At 48.1% G+C, this 23,938-nt stretch overlaps 4 protein-coding genes and 2 non-coding genes across 9 annotated transcripts; 5 read left to right on the top strand and 1 right to left on the bottom strand.

Moving 5' to 3' along the window:
- The first annotated feature begins 420 nt into the window (after positions 1-420).
- cratb (carnitine O-acetyltransferase b) lies at positions 421-9,938 on the top strand. 2 transcript variants are annotated; one of them, XM_047019607.1, is made up of 15 exons: positions 421-844; positions 1,032-1,256; positions 1,598-1,716; positions 2,202-2,255; positions 2,536-2,701; positions 2,980-3,154; positions 3,389-3,479; positions 3,644-3,731; positions 4,075-4,175; positions 6,255-6,374; positions 7,596-7,718; positions 7,967-8,093; positions 8,278-8,340; positions 8,444-8,581; positions 8,881-9,938. In XM_047019607.1, the coding sequence occupies exons 1-15, from the start codon at positions 794-796 to the stop codon at positions 9,082-9,084; spliced, it is 1,845 nt and encodes a 614-aa protein (XP_046875563.1). In that variant the 5' UTR covers positions 421-793; the 3' UTR covers positions 9,085-9,938. The 2 variants fall into 2 exon arrangements, with proteins under 2 accessions (XP_046875563.1, XP_046875562.1); XM_047019606.1 differs by having other exon boundaries at positions 422-844; positions 7,967-8,102.
- A 199-nt stretch (positions 9,939-10,137) lies between these two features.
- ppt2b (palmitoyl-protein thioesterase 2b) lies at positions 10,138-14,391 on the top strand. The gene is made up of 8 exons (XM_047018847.1): positions 10,138-10,561; positions 11,100-11,253; positions 11,488-11,583; positions 11,787-11,894; positions 12,207-12,290; positions 12,438-12,522; positions 12,695-12,749; positions 13,088-14,391. Exons 1-8 carry the CDS (start codon positions 10,388-10,390, stop codon positions 13,229-13,231), a joined length of 900 nt encoding a protein of 299 aa, XP_046874803.1. The 5' UTR covers positions 10,138-10,387; the 3' UTR covers positions 13,232-14,391.
- A 142-nt stretch (positions 14,392-14,533) lies between these two features.
- rps5 (ribosomal protein S5) lies at positions 14,534-17,486 on the top strand. Its single transcript, XM_047018851.1, has 6 exons — positions 14,534-14,624; positions 15,373-15,481; positions 15,798-16,007; positions 16,283-16,411; positions 17,030-17,128; positions 17,366-17,486. Exons 2-6 carry the CDS (start codon positions 15,374-15,376, stop codon positions 17,432-17,434), a joined length of 615 nt encoding a protein of 204 aa, XP_046874807.1. The 5' UTR covers positions 14,534-14,624; position 15,373; the 3' UTR covers positions 17,435-17,486.
- Positions 15,573-15,704, top strand: LOC124467626. Its single transcript, XR_006956093.1, has one exon. It is a non-coding gene; the product is annotated as a small nucleolar RNA SNORA3/SNORA45 family (small nucleolar RNA).
- Positions 16,726-16,860, top strand: LOC124467627. The gene has a single exon (XR_006956094.1). It is a non-coding gene; the product is annotated as a small nucleolar RNA SNORA3/SNORA45 family (small nucleolar RNA).
- ddah2 (dimethylarginine dimethylaminohydrolase 2) lies at positions 17,487-23,908 on the bottom strand. 3 transcript variants are annotated; one of them, XM_047018850.1, is made up of 6 exons: positions 23,815-23,908; positions 21,649-22,231; positions 21,328-21,516; positions 19,029-19,148; positions 18,396-18,539; positions 17,487-18,260 (listed from the first exon to the last, which is right to left on the bottom strand). In XM_047018850.1, exons 2-6 carry the CDS (start codon positions 21,931-21,933, stop codon positions 18,144-18,146), a joined length of 855 nt encoding a protein of 284 aa, XP_046874806.1. In that variant the 5' UTR covers positions 21,934-22,231; positions 23,815-23,908; the 3' UTR covers positions 17,487-18,143. The 3 variants fall into 3 exon arrangements, with proteins under 3 accessions (XP_046874806.1, XP_046874805.1, XP_046874804.1); XM_047018849.1 differs by lacking the exon at positions 23,815-23,908 and adding an exon at positions 23,297-23,549; XM_047018848.1 differs by lacking the exon at positions 23,815-23,908 and adding an exon at positions 23,009-23,262.
- Positions 23,909-23,938: the final 30 nt, after the last annotated feature.

Below are 23,938 nucleotides of genomic sequence, written 5' to 3'. Positions count from 1 at the left end.
GTTTTACCATAGAATCATGACTTGTTGCTGTGGGGATAAGACCACAGGTTGTGGTCTGTGAATATTGTTTCAGTTATAATCTTGAGAAGGAATGTTTTCCTTAGATATTTACAACTTTTGTTTATGATTATTTTCTAATGTGGTTGAAGAAGCTGGCTTCAAGGTACATTTTAATAAATTATTCAAAAGTATTCATGTTTCATTGAAATTTCTGGGGAATTTGGACCGGTCTTCACCACTCCATAATTATCAACGGCGTCTGATTTTCCAACTCTTCTTTCAACTCCTCTTCTTCCTCCCCATCCCTCAGTCCCATAACATTTAACAAAAATCTGACAACGTTTCATAAAATTGCTTTAAGTGACCATCCTACAGAACCGTCCTGTTCTTGTGTGACATCTTGTGGCGCGTGTGAGACTTTCTGAGACTTGTGGGAGGGGCTATATTTAGGATTAGGCGGAAACATGTCAACACGTGTTGTTGTTATTTAGCTGTCTATTTTAACTAGCAGTTAGTGAGTTTACCTTCATCATGTAGTAATTGGTAGTTAACGAAATCGTCGGGGCCTTTGGAAAACTGACCTCATACTTTGGCGTGCTTTGTCATGTCGACGTGTGCACGCCCCAAGACGAACACTATAATTTGAGTTGGTCAATGACCGTTTGACATTTTTCAGAAAAGTATTCTGGTATTTATCTAAGATTCGACGTCGGTAGTTAGCTAACCTAGGTGTCCAAGTGAGTTAGCTGGCTAAAGAGTTTGCAGGCAAGCTTGGCTCTTCGTCCTAAGTGAGATGATTCTGAGAAAAATACCATCAAGAACATGCAGGGCTTGGCTTTCTCGGGTGAGTATAACTTTGGAGCTGTTATGGGAAGAAATGATTCATTAGCTTTCGTCTATACATAAAATTCACAAAATTCGAGATGTGCAAGCAGGTAATGCAGTGTTTGATCAAATTTACCACAGTCAAGTAGTTTATGTGGAGGCGCAACTTCGTCAAAAGTTGTTTTTGTGGAATCGTCTTATTCCAGGGGGGGGCGTTGCAGCAGGAATCGTGGTGCTCTTCCGTGCCCGCCCAGCCTGTGCCCCCGCTCGCCCAGACCCTGCAGGGCTACCTGCGGGCCCTGGAGCCCCTTCTGCCGCCCGAGGAAATGGACCACACCAGGAAGATGGTGCAGAGGTTCTCCCAGGATGGCGGGCTGGGTCCCAAGTTGCAGGAAGGTCTGGAGAACCGAGCAAGAAGCAGTAATAACTGGGTGTGTGAGACGAACTAAACGCCCCGCTAAATGTTTGTAGTGTTTTCAACGAGGCAACACTGGCTGGGTTTATAGAGGCGTACCAATACGTGGGAAAAATATTATTCAAGGGACATCACTAAATGTCTTGGTGTGTGTGTGTGTGTGTGTATATGTGGTGTCTGTGTGTATGCATGTGCTGTGTGTGTATGCGGTGTGTGTGTGTGTATATGTGGTGTCTGTGTGTATGCATGTGCTGTGTGTGTATGCGGTGTGTGTGTGTGTGTATGTGGTGTCTGTGTGTATGCGGTGTGTGTGTGTGTATGCGGTGTGTGTGTGTGTATGTGTATGTGCTCCTGCAGATAACAGACTGGTGGATTCAGTGGGCGTACCTGAAGAGCAGGCAGCCTCTGCCCGTCCACTCCAGCCCTGCCATCTCCCTCCCCAAGAGAGACTTCTCAGAGTGGAGGGGCCAGCTGGTGTGAGTTCCTGCAGGCCTCTCATGTTTCAGCTCAGGGCCGGTCGCTGGTGACACACTGTAGGATAGGAAGCCAGGCCTTTGGTGACTGTGTACACACACACACACACACACACACACACGGCAGTCATTGTTTACATGGCCTGGTTTGTAGATTTTTTTTTTTTTACCCCTGGACACACACACACACACACAGAGGTGTATTCATGAACAAACTGCTGCACCCATTCAGGTTTGCCTCTGAGAGGCGTGTTGTTCCGTGGGGTGTCAACAGTCTTCGGGACTGAGAGGACTTGAGCCTTGCATGGGCTGTTTCTCAGAAGTCTGTAGTTTATTTATTGTGTCCTCTCTCTTTGTCTGTCTACCTCTCCCTCTTGGTCTCCTCCCCCCTCTCTTTATCGCTCTCGCTCCACATTCCTTCTTTAACTGTCATGGACAAAACCTGGAGCTCTAAAAAAGTAAAAGTTTTCCTGTTTGCTTTCATCCAGGTTTGCGTCTAAGTTGATCGCAGCCGTGCTAGATTTCAAAGCCAAAGTGAACAAGTGAGTCGCACTAATATAATTAATATTAATAATGTAAAAAAGGAAAGGTGGATCTGTGTTGTGACCTAGATGCCAAGTCTCTCACTGCTATTTTGACTCGTTGACCTTTAGCCCAAAAGAGTTGACCGATGGTTGTTTGTTTATAAAGGTGGTCTAAATTTAATAAAGTGTACTGTACGGTAACCATATCTCTGCTATGCTCTCTCTCCCCCTCTCTCTCTCCCCCCCTGCCCCCTCCCCCCCCCTCCCCCCCCCCCCCCCCCCCCTCCCTCCCTCCCAGTGGTCTGCTGCCAGGGGAGTTCATGCGAGGTCAGCCTCTGTGTATGGAGCTGTTCCCCCTGCTGTTTTCGTCCTGCAGGATCCCAGGTCCTAAACATGACCAGGTGGTGCACCACGGCCACGCCCGCCGCTCCCCTACGCACATCACCGTGGTGCGCAACTACCAGGTGACCTGGCCGGCCTGCAACCAAACACGGAACAGAATCTCCAGGACTGAACTGAATCAGTAGGACTGAACTGAATCAATAGAAGAGAACTAAATCAGTAGGATAGAATAGAAACAGTCATCAGTCAGTCAATCAATCGACACAACAGAATCAATAGAACACAACCCATAGAACCAATAAAACTGAACAGAGATCTGTATAGTTGGCTGTTAGTTGCATTGCTTCCTCACAGCCTGTGTGTGTGTGTGTGTGTGTGTGCGTGCGGTGTGTGTGTCCAGTTCTTCCAGCTGGAGGTGTACAACAGCGATGGCTCCAGGATGACGGAGAGCCAGATCCACGGCCAGCTGCTCAGGATCAGGGCCCAGTCCTGGAAGACCGACAAGGAGCCGCTGGGGATCCTGACCAGCGAGCACAGACACACCTGGGGCCAGGCATACACACGGCTGCTCAGAGGTGGGCTGCAGACACTCACACACACACACACACACACTCACACACTCACACACACACACACACACATATACACATCACTCACAGAAGAATATCTTTAGGCATCAGATCCAAACTGAAAGGATTCAGTACACATTTTTATCCTCTGTTTAAGGCTTAATCTTTGCATTCCGCCTCTCTCTCTCTCTCTCTCTCTCTCTCTCTCTCTCTCTCTCTCTCTGTGTGTGTGTGACTCAGAAAAGCTGAATAAGGAGTCTGTGCGAGTGATTGAGAAGGGACTCTTCACCCTGTGTCTGGATTCTCCTGTCATGAGGATATCAGATGAGAAGTATGCCCTCCCTGTCCTCCGCTCTATGTAGGCCTCTATTTTTGTATAGCTGTTCCACTCAGAGTTCGAAATTAACGTTGGGGGAATATGTGTGCCTTCTAGACACGGTAAAAAGGAAAAAGGTAAACGTGTTGTGTGAATGATGCGTCGTTATCTCCATGCAGGTACTCCAGTCGCATGGCCGCCCAAATCCTGCATGGGGGCGGGACTTACTCCAACAGTGGAAACCGCTGGTTTGACAAAACGCTACAGGTGGGTGGAGCTGTGAGATGCAGCTTAGCTCAGCGCTGAACACGCATGTCCACTGATTGGTTGAGAGTCTGTAGGCTGATTGGTTGAGAGTCTGTAGGCTGATTGATTGAGAGTCTGTAGGCTGATTGGTTGAGAGTCTGTAGGCTGATTGGTAACTCTACATCCCTTTTCCTTCCCTCCAACCCTTGTCTCTGCTCCCGGTCTCTCCGTATTTCTCTCTCTCTCCCCTCACCCTCTCCTCTCTCTCCACTCCCTTCACCCTCTCCTCTCTCTCCGCTCCCCTCCCTCTCTCTTCCCCTCTCTCCTTTTCTTTCCCCTCTCCCTCCCTCCCCCTCCCCCTCAGTTTGTGGTGGGTGAGGATGGTTCCTGGGGGCTCTTGTATGAGCAGGCCACAGCTGAAGGTCCGCCTATAGCCACCCTCCTGGACCACATCCTGCAGTACTGGTAGGACAACTCGGAACAGCACCACTCACTGGCTGAGCTGTGTCTCATCTCCTACACACGAGTGCTTTCCCTCATGTACAGCCTCAAAATGGCCAAAGACGTACATTTAGACCGGTTCAGAAACGCTCCTCTTCTGAGTGTGTAGCGATGACCAATGAGAACACAGATGTTTCACGACTCCTGCACAGTAGCCGGGCGGTACGCGGGGCACAGCAACGTTATGCCTGCCCAACCTGTGGTAGAACCACCGTAAAACTACGCCGCCGAGAGACTGCGCTGGAGGTGTCAGTAGAGAGAGGGTGGTGTTCAGCAGGGAGGGTGGTGTTCAGCAGGGAGGGTGGTGTTCAGCATGGAGAGGGTGGTGTTCAGCAGGGAGGGTGGTGTTCAGCAGGGAGAGGGTGGTGTTCAGCAGGGAGAGGGTGGTGTTCAGCAGGGAGGGTGGTGTTCAGCAGGGAGGGTGGTGTTCAGCAGAGAGAGGGTGGTGTTCAGCATGGAGAGGGTGGTGTTCAGCAGGGAGAGGGTGGTGTTCAGCAGAGAGAGGGTGGTGTTTAGCAGAGAGAGGGTGGTGTTCAGCAGGGAGAGGGTGGTGTTCAGCAGGGAGGGTGGTGTTCAGCAGGGAGAGGGTGGTGTTCAGCAGAGAGAGGGTGGTGTTCAGCAGGGAGGGTGGTGTTCAGCAGGGAGAGGGTGGTGTTCAGCAGGGAGGGTGGTGTTCAGCAGGGAGGGTGGTGTTCAGCAGAGAGAGGGTGGTGTTCAGCAGGGAGGGTGGTGTTCAGCAGGGAGAGGGTGGTGTTCAGCAGGGAGGGTGGTGTTCAGCAGGGAGAGGGTGGTGTTTAGCAGAGAGAGGGTGGTGTTCAGCATGGAGAGGGTGGTGTTCAGCAGGGAGAGGGTGGTGTTCAGCAGAGAGAGGGTGGTGTTTAGCAGAGAGAGGGTGGTGTTCAGCAGGGAGAGGGTGGTGTTCAGCAGGGAGGGTGGTGTTCAGCAGGGAGAGGGTGGTGTTCAGCAGAGAGAGGGTGGTGTTCAGCAGGGAGGGTGGTGTTCAGCAGGGAGGGTGGTGTTCAGCAGAGAGAGGGTGGTGTTCAGCAGAGAGAGGGTGGTGTTCAGCAGAGAGAGGGTGGTGTTCAGCAGGGAGGGTGGTGTTCAGCAGGGAGAGGGTGGTGTTCAGCAGGGAGAGGGTGGTGTTCAGCAGGGAGGGTGGTGTTTAGCAGAGAGAGGGTGGTGTTCAGCAGGGAGGGTGGTGTTCAGCAGGGAGAGGGTGGTGTTCAGCAGAGAGAGGGTGGTGTTCAGCAGGGAGGGTGGTGTTCAGCAGGGAGAGGGTGGTGTTCAGCAGGGAGGGTGGTGTTCAGCAGGGAGAGGGTGGTGTTTAGCAGAGAGAGGGTGGTGTTCAGCATGGAGAGGGTGGTGTTCAGCAGGGAGAGGGTGGTGTTCAGCAGAGAGAGGGTGGTGTTTAGCAGAGAGAGGGTGGTGTTCAGCAGGGAGAGGGTGGTGTTCAGCAGGGAGGGTGGTGTTCAGCAGGGAGAGGGTGGTGTTCAGCAGAGAGAGGGTGGTGTTCAGCAGGGAGGGTGGTGTTCAGCAGGGAGGGTGGTGTTCAGCAGGGAGGGTGGTGTTCAGCAGAGAGAGGGTGGTGTTCAGCAGAGAGAGGGTGGTGTTCAGCAGAGAGAGGGTGGTGTTCAGCAGGGAGGGTGGTGTTCAGCAGGGAGAGGGTGGTGTTCAGCAGGGAGAGGGTGGTGTTCAGCAGGGAGGGTGGTGTTCAGCAGGGAGAGGGTGGTGTTCAGCAGGGAGGGTGGTGTTCAGCAGGGAGAGGGTGGTGTTCAGCAGGGAGGGTGGTGTTCAGCAGGGAGGGTGGTGTTCAGAAGAGAGAGGGTGGTGTTTAGCAGGGAGAGGGTGGTGTTCAGTAGAGAGAGGGTGGTGTTTAGCAGAGAGAGGGTGGTGTTCAGCAGGGAGAGGGTGGTGTTCAGTAGAGAGAGGGTGGTGTTTAGCAGAGAGAGGGTGGTGTTTAGCAGAGAGAGGGTGGTGTTCAGCAGGGAGAGGGTGGTGTTTAGCAGAGAGGGTGGTGTTCAGTCTCTCTCTCCTCTGTCACAGTCAGAAGCCCGACCCAAAGAGAGCTCCGCTGGTACCCCTGCCCATGCCCAGGAAACTGTACTTCTCCATCGACCGCGACATCAAGAGAGACATAGAGCACGCAAAGCTGAACCTGGACATGTGAGTGTCACTAAAAACACACACACACACATACTCACATACTTCTAGTCAAGTGCATAGTGCACAGATACTTTGACACCTTAAGTTTAAAGTTTGACACCCTAAGTTGTAAGGAGAAGGTATAATCCTTTATCCAGGCAGACTGTGTTTACTTATGATGAAGTCCTACATAGCATCTGGCCAAGCATGAAAGGGAAGTGTAAACATGATTATCTGGCCCGTGTGGCTGTAACCTTGACAAAACACACTCGGCATAATGCTCTGGTTGGCTTTGCTGCCCCCTTGACCTCCTCTGGCTATTTTAAGAGGGTGCTGTAATGCTAAGCTACCGGCGTAGCTCTGAGGCGTGAGGAAAAGATGCAACAACACAAATCTGAATTCCTCGTTGTTGATAGCGTGGATCATTCTATCCAGAGACTGCTGTGCTTTTTGGTTTATTAGATTGTGGGCAATCCCTGATTCTTAATATCAGTCAAATTTATCTTTTTGGGGGGCATTTTTCATGGTTAATTGGATGGATGGATGGATGGCTGGAGAGAGAGAGCGAGAGTGAACGAGAGAGCCAGAGAGACAGTGAGAGTGAGGGTGATGCAGCAATGGGTGAAGGATGGATTCCAACCCACTGCAGTGAGGCCTCAACCTTCATGGTACGCCCACTCATCCTGTGAGCTACCGAAGTGCCGGTAACTTTCTAACCCTACCTGTGTGTCCCAACCCTCTGTTCTACCTGTGTGTCCCAACCCTCTGTTCTACCTGTGTGTCCCAACCCTCTGTTCTACCTGTGTGTCCCAACCCTCTGTTCTACCTGTGTGTCCCAACCCTCTGTTCTCCCTGTGTGTCCCAACCCTCTGTTCTACCTGTGTGTCCCAACCCTCTGTTCTACCTGTGTGTCCCAACCCTCTGTTCTCCCTGTGTGTCCCAACCCTCTGTTCTACCTGTGTGTCCCAACCCTCTGTTCTACCTGTGTGTCCCAACCCTCTGTTCTACCTGTGTGTCCCAACCCTCTGTTCTACCTGTGTGTCCCAACCCTCTGTTCTACCTGTGTGTCCCAACCCTCTGTTCTACCTGTGTGTCCCAACCCTCTGTTCTACCTGTGTGTCCCAACCCTCTGTTCTACCTGTGTGTCCCAACCCTCTGTTCTACCTGTGTGTCCAAACCCTCTGTTCTACCTGTGTGTCCCAACCCTCTGTTCTACCTGTGTGTCCCAACCCTCTCCTACAGCCTGATCAACGACCTGGATATAAACTGCTTCAACTTCCAGCGGTTTGGGAAGGAGCTGCCTAAACAACACAATCTCAGCCCCAACTCCTTCATCCAAGCTGCCATTCAGTTGGCCTACTACAGGTCAGCTCCTCATACCAGACCCCCTCTCCATAGACACTACACACAAGAAGATTTGGTTCTGGGTGCTGAATATTCCTTATAAACACTTTGATTTAGATTTGACGTGTAAGAAACATCTCACAACATTCAGGAAGCTCCTAGACCACACGTGACTCTGAAACTTCTTCTTTTTTGTTGTTGCCGATGACCCGTTTGTTATTCCTCATGTTCCTTTTCATCCTTTTTCGCATGTGTACTTCTTGGGTCAGAGTTCACCACGAGTTGTGTCCTTCCTGTGACATGGCCTCTCAGCGCATGTTCAGGGGCGGACGCACCGACTACATCCGCTCCCCAACCAATCAGACGCTCCGCTTCGTGATGGCCTTCGATGACCCGGTAGTGTCGGTGAGAGAACCTTCTAGATGAGAGAGAGGGACAGAGAGGGACAGAGAGGGACAGAGAGGGACAGAGAGGGACAGAGAGGGACAGAGAGGGACAGAGAGGGACAGAGGTTAAGAAAGTGTTAAACTTATGTATCTGGGGCCAGTTGGTGTTGTGACATGTGTCGTCCGTGTTTCAGACGGAAGCCAAGCGGGAACTCTTAAGAGAAGCTGTGGAGGCCTACAGTGCTCTCACTGACCAGGTAACCGTCAGTTAAGTTCCAAAATAACATTTCATTTGATCCACACCCTTTTTGTTTCACTGTTCTCGATACACCTTCATTTAGTTTAATTTATTTTGTTCAGGCACTCAGAGGGCAGGCCATTGACCGCCACCTGCTGGGCCTGAAGCTGCAGGCCATAGAGGAGGGACTGAGCGTGCCCAGACTGTTCATGGACACAGCCTACGGCCTGGCCACACACTGGAAACTCAGGACAGGACAGGTACGACACGACACACCTGGAACAGGGTACACGACACACCTGGAACAGGGTACACGACACACCTGGAACAGGGTACACTACACACCTGGAACAGGGTACACTACACACCTGGAACAGGGTACACTACACACCTGGAACAAGGTACACGACACACTAGACACCACCCTCCCCGGTAGAGGAACCTGTACACTACACACCCTGGGACAGACACGGCACCACCCACCCTCTCTGCTTGGGTGTGTGGATCGACCATCCATCTGATGATTGAACCAGACTGATCAGACGTAACCCCTGTATAGGTGCCGTCCAACACAGACAGCGTGATGTGTTTCGGTCCCCTGGTCCCCGACGGATACGCCGTGTGCTACAACCCCCAGCAGGACCACGTCCACTTCTCCATAACGGCCTTCAACTGCTGTGAGGAGACTCATGCTGAAACGCTGGCCCTCACCCTGAAGAGCGCCCTCTGTGACCTCCAGGAGTTACTGCAGCCCGCCGTGTAGCCCAGGACCTCATCACAACCTGCTGCTGGAGGCATGCTCTCTTGCGGGGCTTCACTCCAGCACGAGCTGGGGAAAAAACTTATATTATTCAGCTTGTTATCGAGCTGATTTAGAGCGTTGTGTGTGTGCTGGATAAGGGCTGGAGCGTGGACCTACAGGAGGCTCAGCCAGACCTGGTGTAGAGGTTACAAGGGAAATGCCTGTTATCGCCTTGTATTTGCGGTGCTAATGTTTGGATAACTGATTGATCTGAACTGGTTGCTGTGCTCTTTTGTTGGCTAACCTGCTGCTATGACGAGCTGCTGTTTGCCATAGATCACTATTTTGAGATGAAATCAGAGACATGACACTTAGCTATGCAGTCGATACACGCACACTGCTAATATCTAACAGACTGTACTTCAGCCCATGTCGGACAGCATCTGTGAATGTACTCCTGAAAGAGTCTACTTTCAGTGCCTGCCACGGTGTGGTATGTTAAGGTGTGTTAACTGTGTTTGTAGGTTTGTAGTCCTGGTACCTTTGTACCACAAAGCCACATCAGCACCACAATTCAGCCTCTGGGTTGTTAAGTAAAAGATTTGCTGAGAAGACATTTGTTGTTTTGGGGTTGTGGATAATAATCACTTAGGCGTGTCGTGTCATGTGCCTCTTGTGTTAAGCGTTTACATTTATGCATATCAATGTGTCCTAATTTTGTGTTGTGTTTCTTTCAAACCTTTAGTTACCCTGTAAAGGACCAAATCTCAAGTTTGGCAAAAAAAAACACAAGCTTGTCTCAGCTCTGCATATGAATATATTCTTGTTATTACCTTTGTATCATAATTGCCAATAAATACTTTGCAATATTCTTAAAGAAATACTGGGCTGAAATGTTTTTTGATGAGAGGTTTATGTATTATATACATTTTCTGCAACATCATCACATCTTTTTAATTCCTGAAAATTAAATAAAGTTTACTACGTTCCAAATCTGCGAAGAAACCCACTAACCCATCGAAACAGGAAATGACTTCACGCGTCTCCGCACCAGAACCGGAACAAACAAACCAAGACATCTTTAGAAGCGAAATGCGCCAGCTGTTAGATAGGTAGTCCATCCAGGAACTCTAACTGGCAGTGCGTCCTGAATCAGCAGGATTTAAAAAGGGATTTTATTTATTTTTAAGGAATTAACCTATGTTTTTTTATGTATGCGATATAACACGTGTAGCATTTCAAGCTACTATATTTTAAGTTGAAAATATTGCATATTTTATTTTTAAATTCTCTATAATTATATTTTGTAATTTGGCAGTCTAAAATGAAGTCGACCTCCGTTATCTCAAACCGGAGGTGCGGGGCCGCCAGGTTGTTGTGGCCGGTCTTTGGTGCGTGTCTTGTGGTTGCAGTCATCGGATACAAACCGGTGGTGATAGTGCATGGGTTGTTCGACAGCCCCGGCGCATTCGTCAATTTAATGCGTTTTATTAACCAGGTGAGTGTAGGCAATATTGAGAAGGCGCACTTTCTGTGTCATAACTAGGTTTTGTATGTTAACAATGATCTGTACACAATGTCCTTTTACGGGACCGTTCACTTGGCACACGCTAAGGTTTACAAAAGAGCAAGAGGCTATCGCGTTGCAATAAAGACTTATCCTGTACAACATGATAGAAATGGATATAACTGGTAGTGGTGATACAGCGTTTTAATGTTGTTGTGAAACGAAAGAAACTGAAGACAGCAGCGAGACGTTCTTATCGTGATGGTCGTTAGATCTTCAATCCTTTTCCCACAATTGGTTATCTATCTTCTGTTACCAAACTAGGCAGGCTCTACTTTGCGAGGCACACATACATTTTATGAGACTTTTCTAACGAATAACTTGGTTAATCTGCTACATAACTTTTTACACTGGTAATTCACTCACTTTTGGTTATGTAATTCCAACTATTTCACAAACGGTTGTTGTATCACTATACTTTCCCCTCAGTGTTTTATTAAAGATGACAACCTCTCCCTCTCTCCCTCAGTCTCACCCAGGAACTAATGTATCGGTCATTGACTTGTACGATCACAGTGCTAGCCTCCAGCCACTGTGGACACAGGTAGAAGGCTTCAAAGCTGCCATATATCCCATATTACAGAACGCAGAAGATGGTGTCCATTTCATATGCTACTCTCAAGGTAGGCTAATACGTGTGTGTGTGTGAATATGAGTGTGAGAGACAGAAAAGGACATTTCCCCATATACCTTTTGTAGAACAGTTCTCACAGTAAAGATACCAAAGATTTTCTTCTCAGAAAAACCCCAGTGGTTTCCTACTCGTAGTTGTGCTGCAGCTGCACATAGTTTCATTTCTATGGAGAGGATTCTTACAGTTGAACTGAAATTCGTGACTCATTCTTTTTCTGTCGCAGGTGGGCTGATATGCAGAGGGATTCTATCCACTCTTCCCAACCATAAAGTCCACTCCTTCATCTCTCTGTCCTCTCCGCAGGCAGGCCAGTATGGAGGTCAGTTATGTTAGAGTACATCTGAGCGTATATGTTCTTCAATAAGGAACTGAATGTGGTTTATACGATTTTATAGACAGCTCTGGCCGCCATTTACGTTTTCCATTTTAAACATTTAGCAGACGCTTTCATCCTAAGCGGCATTCAAACAGGAAGTTTCACCTGACAGTTCCATATTTCACGTTCTCTGTGTGTTTTTTTAGACACAGACTACCTGAAGTACCTCTTCCCTCAGTTTGTCAAGTCCAACCTGTTCCACCTCTGCTACACATCAGTGGGGCAGCGAATCTCCATCTGCAACTACTGGAACGGTCAGTCATTCAGTTCTGTATTACAGTGTATTTATTCAGCCAGGGACGTAGGTCTCATTATACACAGGGCAAATTCACCCATTTTATGAAAACGGCAAATCTGTTCCCCCCACTTTCGATAAACAGGATCATATGTTAGATACTCAGGAAACACTTTTATCCAAAGCATTATGAAAATATGTACAAATAGTGGCTGTAGAAAGTGCAGCAGAAAATCAGGGATCAGAAAAGCCTCGTTTGGTACCTCCTAGATCACATGTAACAGGAGAGATCAACTTCCTGAATGTTCACAATTCTTGTTGTCTCCCCCAGATCCTCACCACAAGGACATGTATGTGAACACCAGCGAATATCTGGCCCCGTTGAACGGAGATAGAGCACATTCCAATTCAACAGGTTAGCAGTACATCTCACGCCAAACATATCCATATAACACTGTGTGTGTGTTCTATCCAAAGGGGGATTTGAATCTGCGATCCCTTGATCTGTTGTCAAATGCTCTAACCACTAAACTACACCCTTCCCCATTCTTCTCGTCCACAGCGTGGAGGAAGAACTTCCTGCAGATCAAGAAGCTGGTCCTGATTGGTGGGCCAGACGATGGTGTCATCACACCGTGGCAGTCGAGGTGAGCTGTACTTCCTGTTCCAAACAGGAAGACAGGTGTTTTTTGACTCATTCCAACCTTGCCCTTGTGAGTCGCTGTTCTGGGCTGGTATGTGCGAATGATAATCTACACAAAAGGATTAAGACAAGATTTTTCTCATTTTATAATAATCCTCTGTTATTGCCTTCTACAGTCAGTTTGGTTTCTATGACGAAAACGAGACGGTTGTGGAAATGAAGAATCAAGATGTGAGTATGAGTTATGACCTTTGATCGAGCTGTGTCATGTGACCCTACACAGCAGCAAGGTCATGTATTCCAGTTAGCTTTATTGAGAATATTTATTCCTTAAGTGACCTGTTCAAAGTAGATCATTTTAGTTTAAGATTAGTTCTACAGCACCTCCCTTATGTTATGTGAAGCATTCCAAATGTGTACAGTGTGATATTTTAGTTTTGAGTGAAATTAATTCTCTCCTTCCTGAATAATGAATGAATACTCCGTCACTTTGGATAGAAGTGTTTGCTAAATGAATAAAAATGTAAATGTTTTCTTGAACTGTCAGTTGGACTCTGCTGTGGTTGCAGGTGTATCTGAGTGACGTGTTTGGACTGAAGACCCTGAACGCTCGTGGAGATCTGTACCTGTGTTCCATGGCAGGTGTTGAACACGTCATGTGGCATTCCAACCAGACAGTCTACGACTACTGCATCGACAAGTGGCTCATCTAGAGCAGAGATCTTTACACAAACACAAACACACATGTTAACCCTTGGTGTGATCGCGTTACCACTGCGTGTGAAACTCGTTTGCACTAAATTGTGAAATTGCTCATCACATTTTTCAAAGGTTTCCACGTTCTGTTTACCATGCCATTCTGGAACCGCATAGTCGTACACTTTTACATGTGTATCCATGTGTGTGTTTGTTACCTCAGAAAACATGACAACACAACAGTGCCTGAGATACATCCTGTACGTTTTCTGGCGTTGGTGTTTTTAACCGGAGCTAATTTTTTCCTGTTTAAAAAAAACAAAACGTTTATTTTATGTCTTGTCAGGATGTGATCACGTTTGTAACGTTTTTTCTAGAACTTCTGAACCCAAGAACCGCTTCAGTGGAATCATGCCTTATATGTTTAGAAAGTTCCCTACATGTCTCAGTGTTTCATTCTATTTTCCAAACCAAAGTGCTAAGGAACAGTGACAGTGCTAAAAACAGGATGTGAATAAGTGAGGAAGAAAACTGTAATTTTAAAAAGGGAATGTTTAAAAGAGGGATGTATGGAGATAAAGAAGGGTAAAGATTGGCAGTGCTATATTAGCATGTATGTGTCCACAAAGTATGTTGTGTGCAATGTACCTCTCCTTGCATTTTATATATCTCAGGCATTGGTTCAAACCTCTTGTCTATGTATTACTGATTTGCATGTTTATTTTTTACATTTTGGATGGAAAATTGGATTGTGTAAACTCAGTACAAAGACTTGGTTACATTGCACAATAGAGTTAAGTTAGAACCAGCAGATAAGCATCAGGATTTAAGAGATTTTAGGGAAATGTTATACCTTGTATACCTGCTTTGTATCTATGGTGAACTTTGCAGTATTATGTGTGTGCGTTTTAATACGGTTTAATCTTCTTCTTGGATTTTGTGAGCATTTATGGAATATTGTTGTATATTTAGGGAATTGCTAAAGGGATTTCCTTGTTTGATGTCTGCATTTCTTAAAGAAAACGTTTAACATACCTATTCATTATTTAACTGATATGTGCTCCTATCATATTGACTCAGTCAATTTACCGATGTGCTTTACAGTTTCAATAGCGTTTTAAGCAAGAACAAAGTTGCAATTGGCAAGTTAGCAACAATAAAACAAAAATAAAAATTGTATTATTTGTTTGGCATTTTTGTGATAAAAATGTACATACATCGCATACAAATGTATACATATCTAAATTTCTCGTTTATATTGCCGTAAAATTGGATGGAACTACAATTCCCCAAAATCTCTTTCAACCGGATTTAACTGTCACACTTCCGGCTCACTGCATATCGGCATGAGGCTCCCTGAAAAGGCCCTTTTCCGTCTCTGAGAAGTGTGGTGCAGAACGGCATACACAAGTGAGTGAAGAAATGATCGTATTGTTGATTTAATGTTCGTGAAAATGCTCGTTGTTGAGCATAATGTTGTGTTTGGTTGTATAGATGGTTACGAATCGACAAAAGATATTGTTTATGCAGCCAAAGTCTGTTATAAAAGCAACTAACCTAAACGTCTACGAGAACGTATTTGGGAGTCTGTGCCTGGCTAGCACATGTCATGTTAAGCTAAATAATGTAACGTTTGCATATGCGTCGTATTTTAAATTTCCCTTTCCACCAAACTATTAATGTGATATTTTACATGTCTGGTGATTGATTTAGTCTTAAATTGGGTTCTTGTCAATTGTAGACGCCGTTGATTAGTGGATGCTAATGTTAGCTATTCTACACGCGTACCCGGTTAGACAGATTCAGGCTTTTATTTGGGCCTAGCGCTAAGTGCCTGCTCACGGCATTCATACGTTAACTTGAATTTGCATTCGTTCAGCCCAAAACGACGCTTTGTTCTGATTAACAACCCTTTCTGTAGTATGTTTAACCTTAATAGGTAACTAGATAATTATTTGGACTTGTCAATTATCCGTCTAGCTAAATAAAATGGCCAGCGAGCTACCCGATACTAAACACGTCCACAGACATGCTACTTGACAAACAATTGCTATGCTTGGCTACCCGTCAGGAAGAAGACTTGAGATTTTAGAAAGTGAATGATAACATTTTAACGGTGTTTGGATCTAGCATTTCTAACAATTCTGTTCCCTCCCAGAATGACTGAGTCCTGGGAGACTGCCCCGGCAGTTGCCGAGAGCCCTGAAATTAAGCTCTTCGGGAAATGGAGCACCGATGATGTCCAGATCAACGACATCTCCCTGCAGGTACGGGAATACTTTCTATAGGCGTACCTTATTCACAACAAATATAAATATATTTCCGCTACTAACAGATCTAATTGATTGTATGTGTGTAAGCGAGGCTAGAGTCACGGCTGGACAGATCCTCGTTGTCCTGCTGTGCTAGAGTGCTCGCAGATAAAACGTCTTTGCTTATTCATTGGCTGTAGTCTCTTTTGTCCAGCCAATCACCAGCTCAGAGACAGTTCAATATTTGTATAAAAAAAATAATCTGCAGAACTAATTGAAATAGCATCTAAATATATTCCCTTGTTGATGAAACCGTTTCCATATCCTCCAGGATTACATTGCAGTGAAAGAGAAGTACGCCAAGTACCTCCCTCACTCTGGGGGGCGCTACGCCGCCAAGCGCTTCCGCAAGGCCCAGTGCCCCATCGTGGAGCGTCTCACCAACTCCATGATGATGCACGGACGCAACAACGGCAAGAAGCTGATGACGGTGCGCATCGTCAAGCACGCCTTCGAGATCATCCACCTGCTGACTGGAGAGGTGAGGAGGCTGATGCTTTCTCTCTCCCTCTCTTTCCCTCCAGGGCAGATGGGGAACATAATTCCAAAGGAGAGGAATCAAAAGGCTCTCACCCACGCTAGTGTTTTAAAGAAGGATCATTAGTGCTTATCTAAAATCAATTGTAATATGTTCCTTGGATTGGGATAGTCAAAGCCCACACAAACATTGTGTTCATTGACCACATGCTTTTATCCAAAGCCACAAACAATACCACACACCTTCCCAGTTGACCTCCAATCCCTCCCCTTTCCCAGAACCCCCTGCAGGTGCTGGTCAACGCCATCATCAACAGCGGCCCCCGGGAGGACTCCACCCGTATCGGTCGTGCCGGCACAGTCAGGAGGCAGGCCGTGGATGTGTCCCCTCTGCGTCGAGTCAACCAGGTAACACCTGGAACACCTGCCCTCCACCTGCCCTCCCTAGGGGGCAAGACAAGCCATCACAGCAAGCTGTAGTGGGCTTGAAGGAGACCTGTTTTGTGACCTTCAGTCTTGAGACTTGGTGCCGTATTGAACCGTTGTTTTACCGGTCATGACGGGTACAAGTCTGACCATGACTAATCGTTGCCTTTGGTCAAATGGAGAAATGCATGTTCATGTAAACTACATAGTGTGTGAGTATGCATTCTATATGCAGTGGTATGGTCCATTCCTCTGATGTCTAAATGCAGTGGTATGGTCCATTCCACTGATGTGTGCGCGAGGCTAGAGTCACGGCTGGACAGACCCTCGTTGTCCTGCTGTGCTAGAGTGCTCGCAGATAAAACGTCTTTGCTTATTCATTGGCTGTAGTCTCTCCCGTGGCCCAGCCAATCACCAACTCAGACACATTCAACATGTTCTGTGAATGATTTTCATTCTGATTCTAGATCTCTGCTCATGTTCCATTAGAATTCTACATTCTTCTGTGATCATTGTAGTTGTGATTCTAGAGCTCCAGTTGTGTTCCGTTGGAACCCCAGAGAGTGTGAAGGTTCCTGCCTCACCTGTGTTTCTCCTCAGGCCATCTGGCTGCTGTGCACGGGAGCGAGAGAGGCAGCTTTCAGGAACATCAAGACCATCGCTGAGTGCCTGGCTGATGAGCTGATCAACGCGGCTAAGGTGAGGCCCTCTGGGGCTGGGGGGAGCTCGGTGGTTAGGGTTTAGCTGATCAACAAGTCACAGGTTCAGAATCCCCCTGTACTGCATGTGGCTTTGGATAAAAACACGTTCGATTTGCTTTAGATAACAATTTTAAATGTCTAACTTGGGAGAAAATGTGATTAGTCCTTTAAATCTGTGCCTATGGAGTCTTCCTGTGTAAAATGTTACAATTCTAATGTTTGTTTTCATCTACAGGGTTCATCCAACTCTTACGCCATCAAGAAGAAGGATGAGCTGGAGAGAGTGGCCAAGTCCAACCGTTAAAAATGTTTGTTGCTTTCTAAAAAAAAAAACGAAATAAATTTGAAGAAACTCATTTGGGTTCTCATCCATTTTTCATCACCAGGACAACCGTAACTTTATTCCTCTGCTTCACAAAGTTTTAACATGTATACAAGGCTTCACTAAAGCAGACAAATGGCATATACATCTGATTTGTGCCTTTCACACTTCATGAACCCGTCAGTTTAAAGCCCTTAGGAGGGTTCTGTCAGTATAAAAGCCCTTAGGAGAATGATCTAAGACGTGTCATACAACAGGATTTTGTGCAGAACAGTGGTTAGGATAAATTTAGAATTGAGCTGAATAGCTCAGAATCCAGAGGATATTTATTGACCGTTAAAAAAACAAGATATCATTCTGACATCCTAGACAACAATTATCAAGAGCTTTGGGTTTCCTGTTGATTAGACTACAGTCAACACAAGTGGTTATTTTCCTGTGATAAGGGGGTTTGGAAAGGCATGTACCATGAATACAAAGGTTGAGAACTTAAAAGACCTGTGGAATATGATTATAAATCGACTTTGGGCTGCACCTTCTAAAACACACCACTAGGCTGCACCGGTGTGTCGACTAAAGAACCTGCCTGTGGATCGCCCTCCATTAGACATGTCCACCCTTCTGTTCACGTCGAGTCCCCCAGTGTGTCAAATGGGAAGCTGTAGCGAGTGACTCGTCAGGGTTTCACAGGTCAGAAGTTGGGCTTCCGGTTGATGAGCAGGCAGAAAGAGGACAGCGATGCGCCCAGCTTGGAGGCTTCGCTGCAGGATGTGGGGAGTAGCGTGTAGTCAGTCAGCTTCTGGAAGGCCTGGAGGAAGAAGAGCCACCACAAAGATCAAATCAAGGGATTAGGTTTGTTTCCAAAAGGAGGTTGGAAGCATTTATTTTAATATTTATTAAGGATAAAGCTGTTGGATATAACAGTTTCTCCCTCCAGACTCACGGGGGCGCTGTCGGGACACTCGTCTGAGGGCCGGTGGAGGAGGAAGTCCTGTTTGGACGGTCCACGGACGTACACACAGTTAGCAGCGGCGTCTTCTGGCACGGTCAGAACCTCGTAGTGGTGATCGGTCAGCTGCTCCATCATCTACACACAAACACACGGATAGGTTTACACCCACACACAGACATGCATTACACACACAGACAGAAGATAGGGAGGGCAAACACGAGGCCATACGACAGCAGGGGCCCGTGTGCACATCCCATAATACTCCAGGAGCACCCGAGACAGTGTAGATGGACCTCAGCCAATCACCTTCGAGGGGCACACTGACCTCACAGGCTAATGCTTCTCTAAAGGGCCTTCACACAGTAACCAGAGCCTTTACTGGCCCTGGTTCACCACGGCCGCTTCCGTCTCGTATGTGTCAGGACAGAGATGGGATGTGGGGTAAGTGGGAGTTGAGATTGTTGTTGTTTTTTCTCTCGCTCTGGTTAAATATAGATGGTTCCTGGACTCTTACCTCCGACTTAACTGCTAAAATACTGTTGGAACATTGATCTGTAGACACAAACTCACATGTACACAGACACAAGCGTACCCACACACACACACTTACACACACAGACTCACGTGCAAGGTCTTCTTGGCCCCGTTAGAGTTGCTGATGATGATGGTGTCCGGTCCTCCCATCGAACAGATGTTCTTAAGGCGAGATCCTCCACACACAGGTACAGTCGACACCGCAAAGTCCTGCAGGCCGACGACACAGACAGCAGTCAGCTCTGCACACGGCTAACACACCCATCACCTCCGGGTGGGAAACACTCACAGTTCATTCACTTAAAAAGCTGTTTAATTTAGCACATGCTTTTATAATAATAATAAATCTGTTTAATTTAGCGGTTTGCTTTTATCCAACGGCAACATCCACTGGGGGATTTGACCCTACGACATCTAGCTCTGCCGTCAGATGCTCTAGAAATAAGCTAAATCCAACCCAATCATCCAAAGGGACGTATAAATACTAGGTTCTAAAAGAGCAGCAGATTATCAGGTGTGCAGAAGTGCCTGCTTTAAACACGGTTCCACGGAGTCAAGGAACAGTCTGCGTCCGAGTGGGTCATCATGTAAGCAGCAGCAATGGCCGTTAAAGTGGACTCGGAAATACCATGTCACCGTGTGTTCTCTACACAAACCACAAGCAAAACATAAACAATACTTTGTAGCACAAGTACACAGACAACAAGCCTCTGGAGTGTTTTACATGCCACACCTAGCGTCACATGATCCCTCAAACCAGGAAGTACAGGCCCAGACCGGCTGTTGTTGGAAAGGGTAACCGGACAGACGACATTAGTTTACACAGGAATCCTGCTCCTCTCTTTCCCTTTCTCCTCCACTCGCTTATCATCTGGATATCATACCGACCGACCGACCTACATCTGAACTGTGCCAATGCCAACACACACTCACACACAAACACAAGCTCACACACGCTCACACACACACACACACAAGCTCACACACACACGTCTCCTGCCATGCTGTCCTCCCCTGATGCAGGGTGGAGGTGTGTCCTCCCCTAATGCAGGGTGGAGGTGTGTCCTCCCCTAATGCAGGGTGGAGGTGTGTCCTCCCCTAATGCAGGGTGGAGGTGTGTCCTCCCCTAATGCAGTGCAGGGTGGAGGTGTGTCCTCCCCTGATGCAGGGTGGAGGTGTGTCCTCCCCTAATGCAGTGCAGGGTGGAGGTGTGTCCTCCCCTAATGCAGTGCAGGGTGGAGGTGTGTCCTCCCCTAATGCAGGGTGGAGGTGTGTCCTCCCCTAATGCAGTGGAGGTGTGTCTTCCCCTAATGCAGGGTGGAGGTGTGTCCTCCCCTAATGCAGTGCAGGGTGGAGGTGTGTCCTCCCCTAATGCAGTGCAGGGTGGAGGTGTGTCCTCCCCTGATGCAGGGTGGAGGTGTGTCCTCCCCTAATGCAGGGTGGAGGTGTGTCCTCCCCTAATGCAGGGTGGAGGTGTGTCCTCCCCTGATGCAGGGTGGAGGTGTGTCCTCCCCTAATGCAGTGCAGGGTGGAGGTGTGTCCTCCCCTAATGCAGGGTGGAGGTGTGTCCTCCCCTAATGCAGTGCAGGGTGGAGGTGTGTCCTCCCTTAATGCAGGGTGGAGGTGTGTCCTCCCCTAATGCAGTGCAGGGTGGAGGTGTGTCCTCCCCTGATGCAGGGTGGAGGTGTGTCCTCCCCTAATGCAGTGCAGGGTGGAGGTGTGTCCTCCCCTAATGCAGGGTGGAGGTGTGTCCTCCCCTGATGCAGGGTGGAGGTGTGTCCTCCCCTAATGCAGTGCAGGGTGGAGGTGTGTCCTCCCCTGATGCAGGGTGGAGGTGTGTCCTCCCCTAATGCAGTGCAGGGTGGAGGTGTGTCCTCCCCTAATGCAGGGTGGAGGTGTGTCCTCCCCTAATGCAGTGCAGGGTGGAGGTGTGTCCTCCCCTGATGCAGTGCAGGGTGGAGGTGTGTCCTCCCCTAATGCAGTGTGGAGGTGGGTCCTCCCCTAATGCAGGGGGGAGGTGGGTCCTCCCCTGATGCAGGGTGGAGGTGTGTCCTCCCCTAATGCAGAGCAGGGTGGAGGTGTGTCCTCCCCTGATGCAGGGTGGAGGTGGGTCCTCCCCTGATGCAGTGCAGGGTGGAGGTGTGTCCTCCCCTGATGCAGGGTGGAGGTGTGTCCTCCCCTAATGCAGTGCAGGGTGGAGGTGTGTCCTCCCCTGATGCAGGGTGGAGGTGTGTCCTCCCCTGATGCAGTGCAGGGTGGAGGTGGGTCCTCCCCTGATGCAGGGTGGAGGTGGGTCCTCCCCTGATGCAGGGTGGAGGTGTGTCCTCCCCTGATGCAGTGCAGGGTGGAGGTGGGTCCTCCCCTGATGCAGGGTGGAGGTGGTTCCTACCTTGAAGGTGTCAGCCAGCACCTCGGCCCCGCGGTGGTTGGTGTAGGAGGAGATCCCCACGAAGAACTCCCTGCCGGTGAAGAGCACGTCGCTGCCCTCCAGCGTGGCCCCCGCAGAGCCCCCCTCCTCCGCCCCCATCTCCACCACGCTCAGGTTCAGCTCCGACACCACCCGCCTCACCGCCTCCACCTGGTTGGGGGGGGGGGGGGGGGAGATCAAACTGAATCCATGTTCCTGGTCTGTGCGTGTGTGTCGCTGGATGTGTGTACCCCACTTTGGATGTGTGTTTAACCCACTGTGTGTGTGTGTTTGTGTGTGTACCTCGCTGCGTCTCTGCTGCCTGAAGGGCCTGGTGATGAGTGCCGTGTCTCCCTGCACCACGGCCAGGTCCTCCACCCTCCAGCTCTCCGGCAGCTCTGGGTCGGGGGGGATCACGATCAGCTGCAGCCCCATCTTCTGCCTCAGAGCCCCCGTCAGCACGCCAAACTGCCGCTGCGCCTTGGCCAGATCCACGCTCTCGCCGCCCTCCATCGCCCTCCCGAAGGTCTCGGGGATGCCCCGCACCACGGCGTGGGTGAAGCGCCCGTAAGGACAAACACCCGCCATGAGGTCTGTGTGTGGGGGTGTTTTTGGTTGTGTCTGTGTGTCCGTCGGTCTGTGTGTGTGGGAGGGAGTGGGTGTCGTTGGCAAGCGGTTGTGGGTGTGGGGGTGTCCTCAAAATCTGGGAAACCAGCTGGACCCAACAGGCACGCAGTCACACCAAACAGCAAATCTGTAGTATGTGAACTATTCAGAACGAGACACGAGAATATCTACTCCAGTTCCACTCCAGTGCTTTTTCAAACTTCAGTCTCTGCTCTCCGTACCCCGTGTTATAGAGACGCGGAGCTGCACCGAGTAGTCCCTGGAAGACAGCAAGAGAACGATGGGCAAAGTTGTTTAGGGTTGTTATAGCTGAAAGGAATGGTTCTTGTCTGTGAATGTGCAATCACTCGTTGTGACTGAGGTCAGCGATCTCCCGATTCAGCTCCACTGCACTGATGTGCCAGAAGCCTAAGATGTTTATGTTTTAGCCTTTGGAACGAGATCGAAGGGATAGTCATCATTAACTATCGGTCCACGTCAGCCTACATTGAATTATTCATGAAATAGTATCAGAGTTTTTCAACCAGTACACACATAACGCTGTTGAGGTAGGCTACACCGGCGTATCTATAGAGGGGAATTTTATTAAGTTGCTACATATATGCGAATACATCCGCTGTTTCAATCATCTTATTCTAATCATGCTTTCTATGATGAGCCGCAGCTGTAGTCTGGAAATACTCTGCGTCGATTTCACCCCAAACATCCACAACTGTGCAAGGTACGTTTGCTAAATAATACGTTTATTTTAAAAAATACTTTTACCAATTGCTTCTAAAAGTTTTGTGATTGCACTTTATCACTTCAGTCGCATGATTTAAATCTTCAGTCAATTGTTCGGCAGATCCAAACAAAAGTGTAGCCTATTCAGCAAATGTGACGAGTACAACAATTGTCTAGCTGTCTGTACTTTTTAGAAGTGCTATTGCTATTTAAACAAAACTAGAGAAACAAGTTATTTCCAAATCCTTGTTTAGATCCATATCCAAAGTAATCTTAAACCCTAGACATCTTGTTTAGAGGAGATCGTCATTACCTCTTCTCCTGGGGCGTCTTTCTAGTCAGTTTTTCCTCTTATTCCTCCTCACACAATATCTCCCGTTATTTCTCCTCTGTTTTCCTCTCACCCGGCGCCCTCCTCACCCTTTCATCCCTAACTTCCCCTCCCCATCCCCCACACGTCCGCCCTGTCCGGATCCTCTTTCTCCCTCCCTCCGGCTCCCTCTTTCTCTCTAAAATGGAAATTCACTTACCGACCGAACAAATAACTCGATCGCGGGTAGTCTATCACCAATTTCTATCACCAACAACATTGGTTCCTTACCTGAATATTTAGTTGAAATTTCATAGACCAACGTGAAACTTTGTCATTTCAAAAGTACGATGAGATGCCGACAAACAATCGATATGTCCTTTCCAGACTTCGAGGTCACTGGCTGATAAGCTTCAAGCGCTCTTCTAAACATTTAGGGTCTACTTAGACCCCCCCCTCCCCCTCTCTCTCAACCATTGTTTTCAAGCGTGCCACACCCCCACATCTTGCTCGCGTGCCGCGCGATTGGCCTATACGCCCTTGGAATTGATCACAGTACTAATACACCAACACGGACAGATATTTCCGATAGAAGCGACAGAACGATTGCAGTTAACTTTGTTTGTCTATTCTCTGCGCGTAAGTGTGCGTGTACGCGTGCAGTCCACAGATTAAAGGCATTAGGTATACATTGGTGGCGTCTGCCATCGTCTGCACGAGAACACTAATCCTGTCTTTTCCAGAAATGTGGGTCAAACAATGTTTAACTTGCAATGAGGGCATATAAAATTATATATCGGTATCAATACCTTTACAAAGTGGACCTTGTAATGAAGATGATATTTCCCATGTATTTCACGTTTCCAATTGATCACTCATCTGCAGTGTGGGATGGTACAAGAAGATCACTTGGCTTTGGTAATGGTAAACACT

Source organism: Hypomesus transpacificus, chromosome 4 (assembly GCF_021917145.1).
Source record: "Hypomesus transpacificus isolate Combined female chromosome 4, fHypTra1, whole genome shotgun sequence".
In the NCBI taxonomy this organism is placed as follows: Eukaryota; Metazoa; Chordata; class Actinopteri; order Osmeriformes; family Osmeridae; genus Hypomesus; species Hypomesus transpacificus.
Note: the sequence above shows the minus strand (reverse complement) of the source record. Positions and strands in the feature narration are given on the sequence as shown.

Bases quoted from the DNA above. Each gene is read 5' to 3' on its own strand.
- cratb (XM_047019606.1), top strand. From the start codon at position 794: ATGATTCTGAGAAAAATACCATCAAGAACATGCAGGGCTTGGCTTTCT. The intron at 1,257-1,597 runs GTGTGTGAGACG...GTGCTCCTGCAG, and splicing joins CAAGAAGCAGTAATAACTGG to ATAACAGACTGGTGGATTCA. The intron at 2,256-2,535 runs GTGAGTCGCACT...CCTCCCTCCCAG, and splicing joins TTCAAAGCCAAAGTGAACAA to TGGTCTGCTGCCAGGGGAGT.
- ppt2b (XM_047018847.1), top strand. From the start codon at position 10,388: ATGAAGTCGACCTCCGTTATCTCAAACCGGAGGTGCGGGGCCGCCAGG. The intron at 12,291-12,437 runs GTTAGCAGTACA...TCTCGTCCACAG, and splicing joins AGCACATTCCAATTCAACAG to CGTGGAGGAAGAACTTCCTG. The intron at 12,750-13,087 runs GTGAGTATGAGT...CTGTGGTTGCAG, and splicing joins TGGAAATGAAGAATCAAGAT to GTGTATCTGAGTGACGTGTT.
- rps5 (XM_047018851.1), top strand. From the start codon at position 15,374: ATGACTGAGTCCTGGGAGACTGCCCCGGCAGTTGCCGAGAGCCCTGAA. The intron at 16,008-16,282 runs GTGAGGAGGCTG...CCCCTTTCCCAG, and splicing joins TCCACCTGCTGACTGGAGAG to AACCCCCTGCAGGTGCTGGT. The intron at 16,412-17,029 runs GTAACACCTGGA...GTTTCTCCTCAG, and splicing joins CTCTGCGTCGAGTCAACCAG to GCCATCTGGCTGCTGTGCAC.
- ddah2 (XM_047018850.1), bottom strand. From the start codon at position 21,933: ATGGCGGGTGTTTGTCCTTACGGGCGCTTCACCCACGCCGTGGTGCGG. The intron at 21,517-21,648 runs GTACACACACAA...CCCCCCAACCAG, and splicing joins GGCAGCAGAGACGCAGCGAG to GTGGAGGCGGTGAGGCGGGT. The intron at 19,149-21,327 runs GTAGGAACCACC...GTCGGCCTGCAG, and splicing joins TGCTGGCTGACACCTTCAAG to GACTTTGCGGTGTCGACTGT.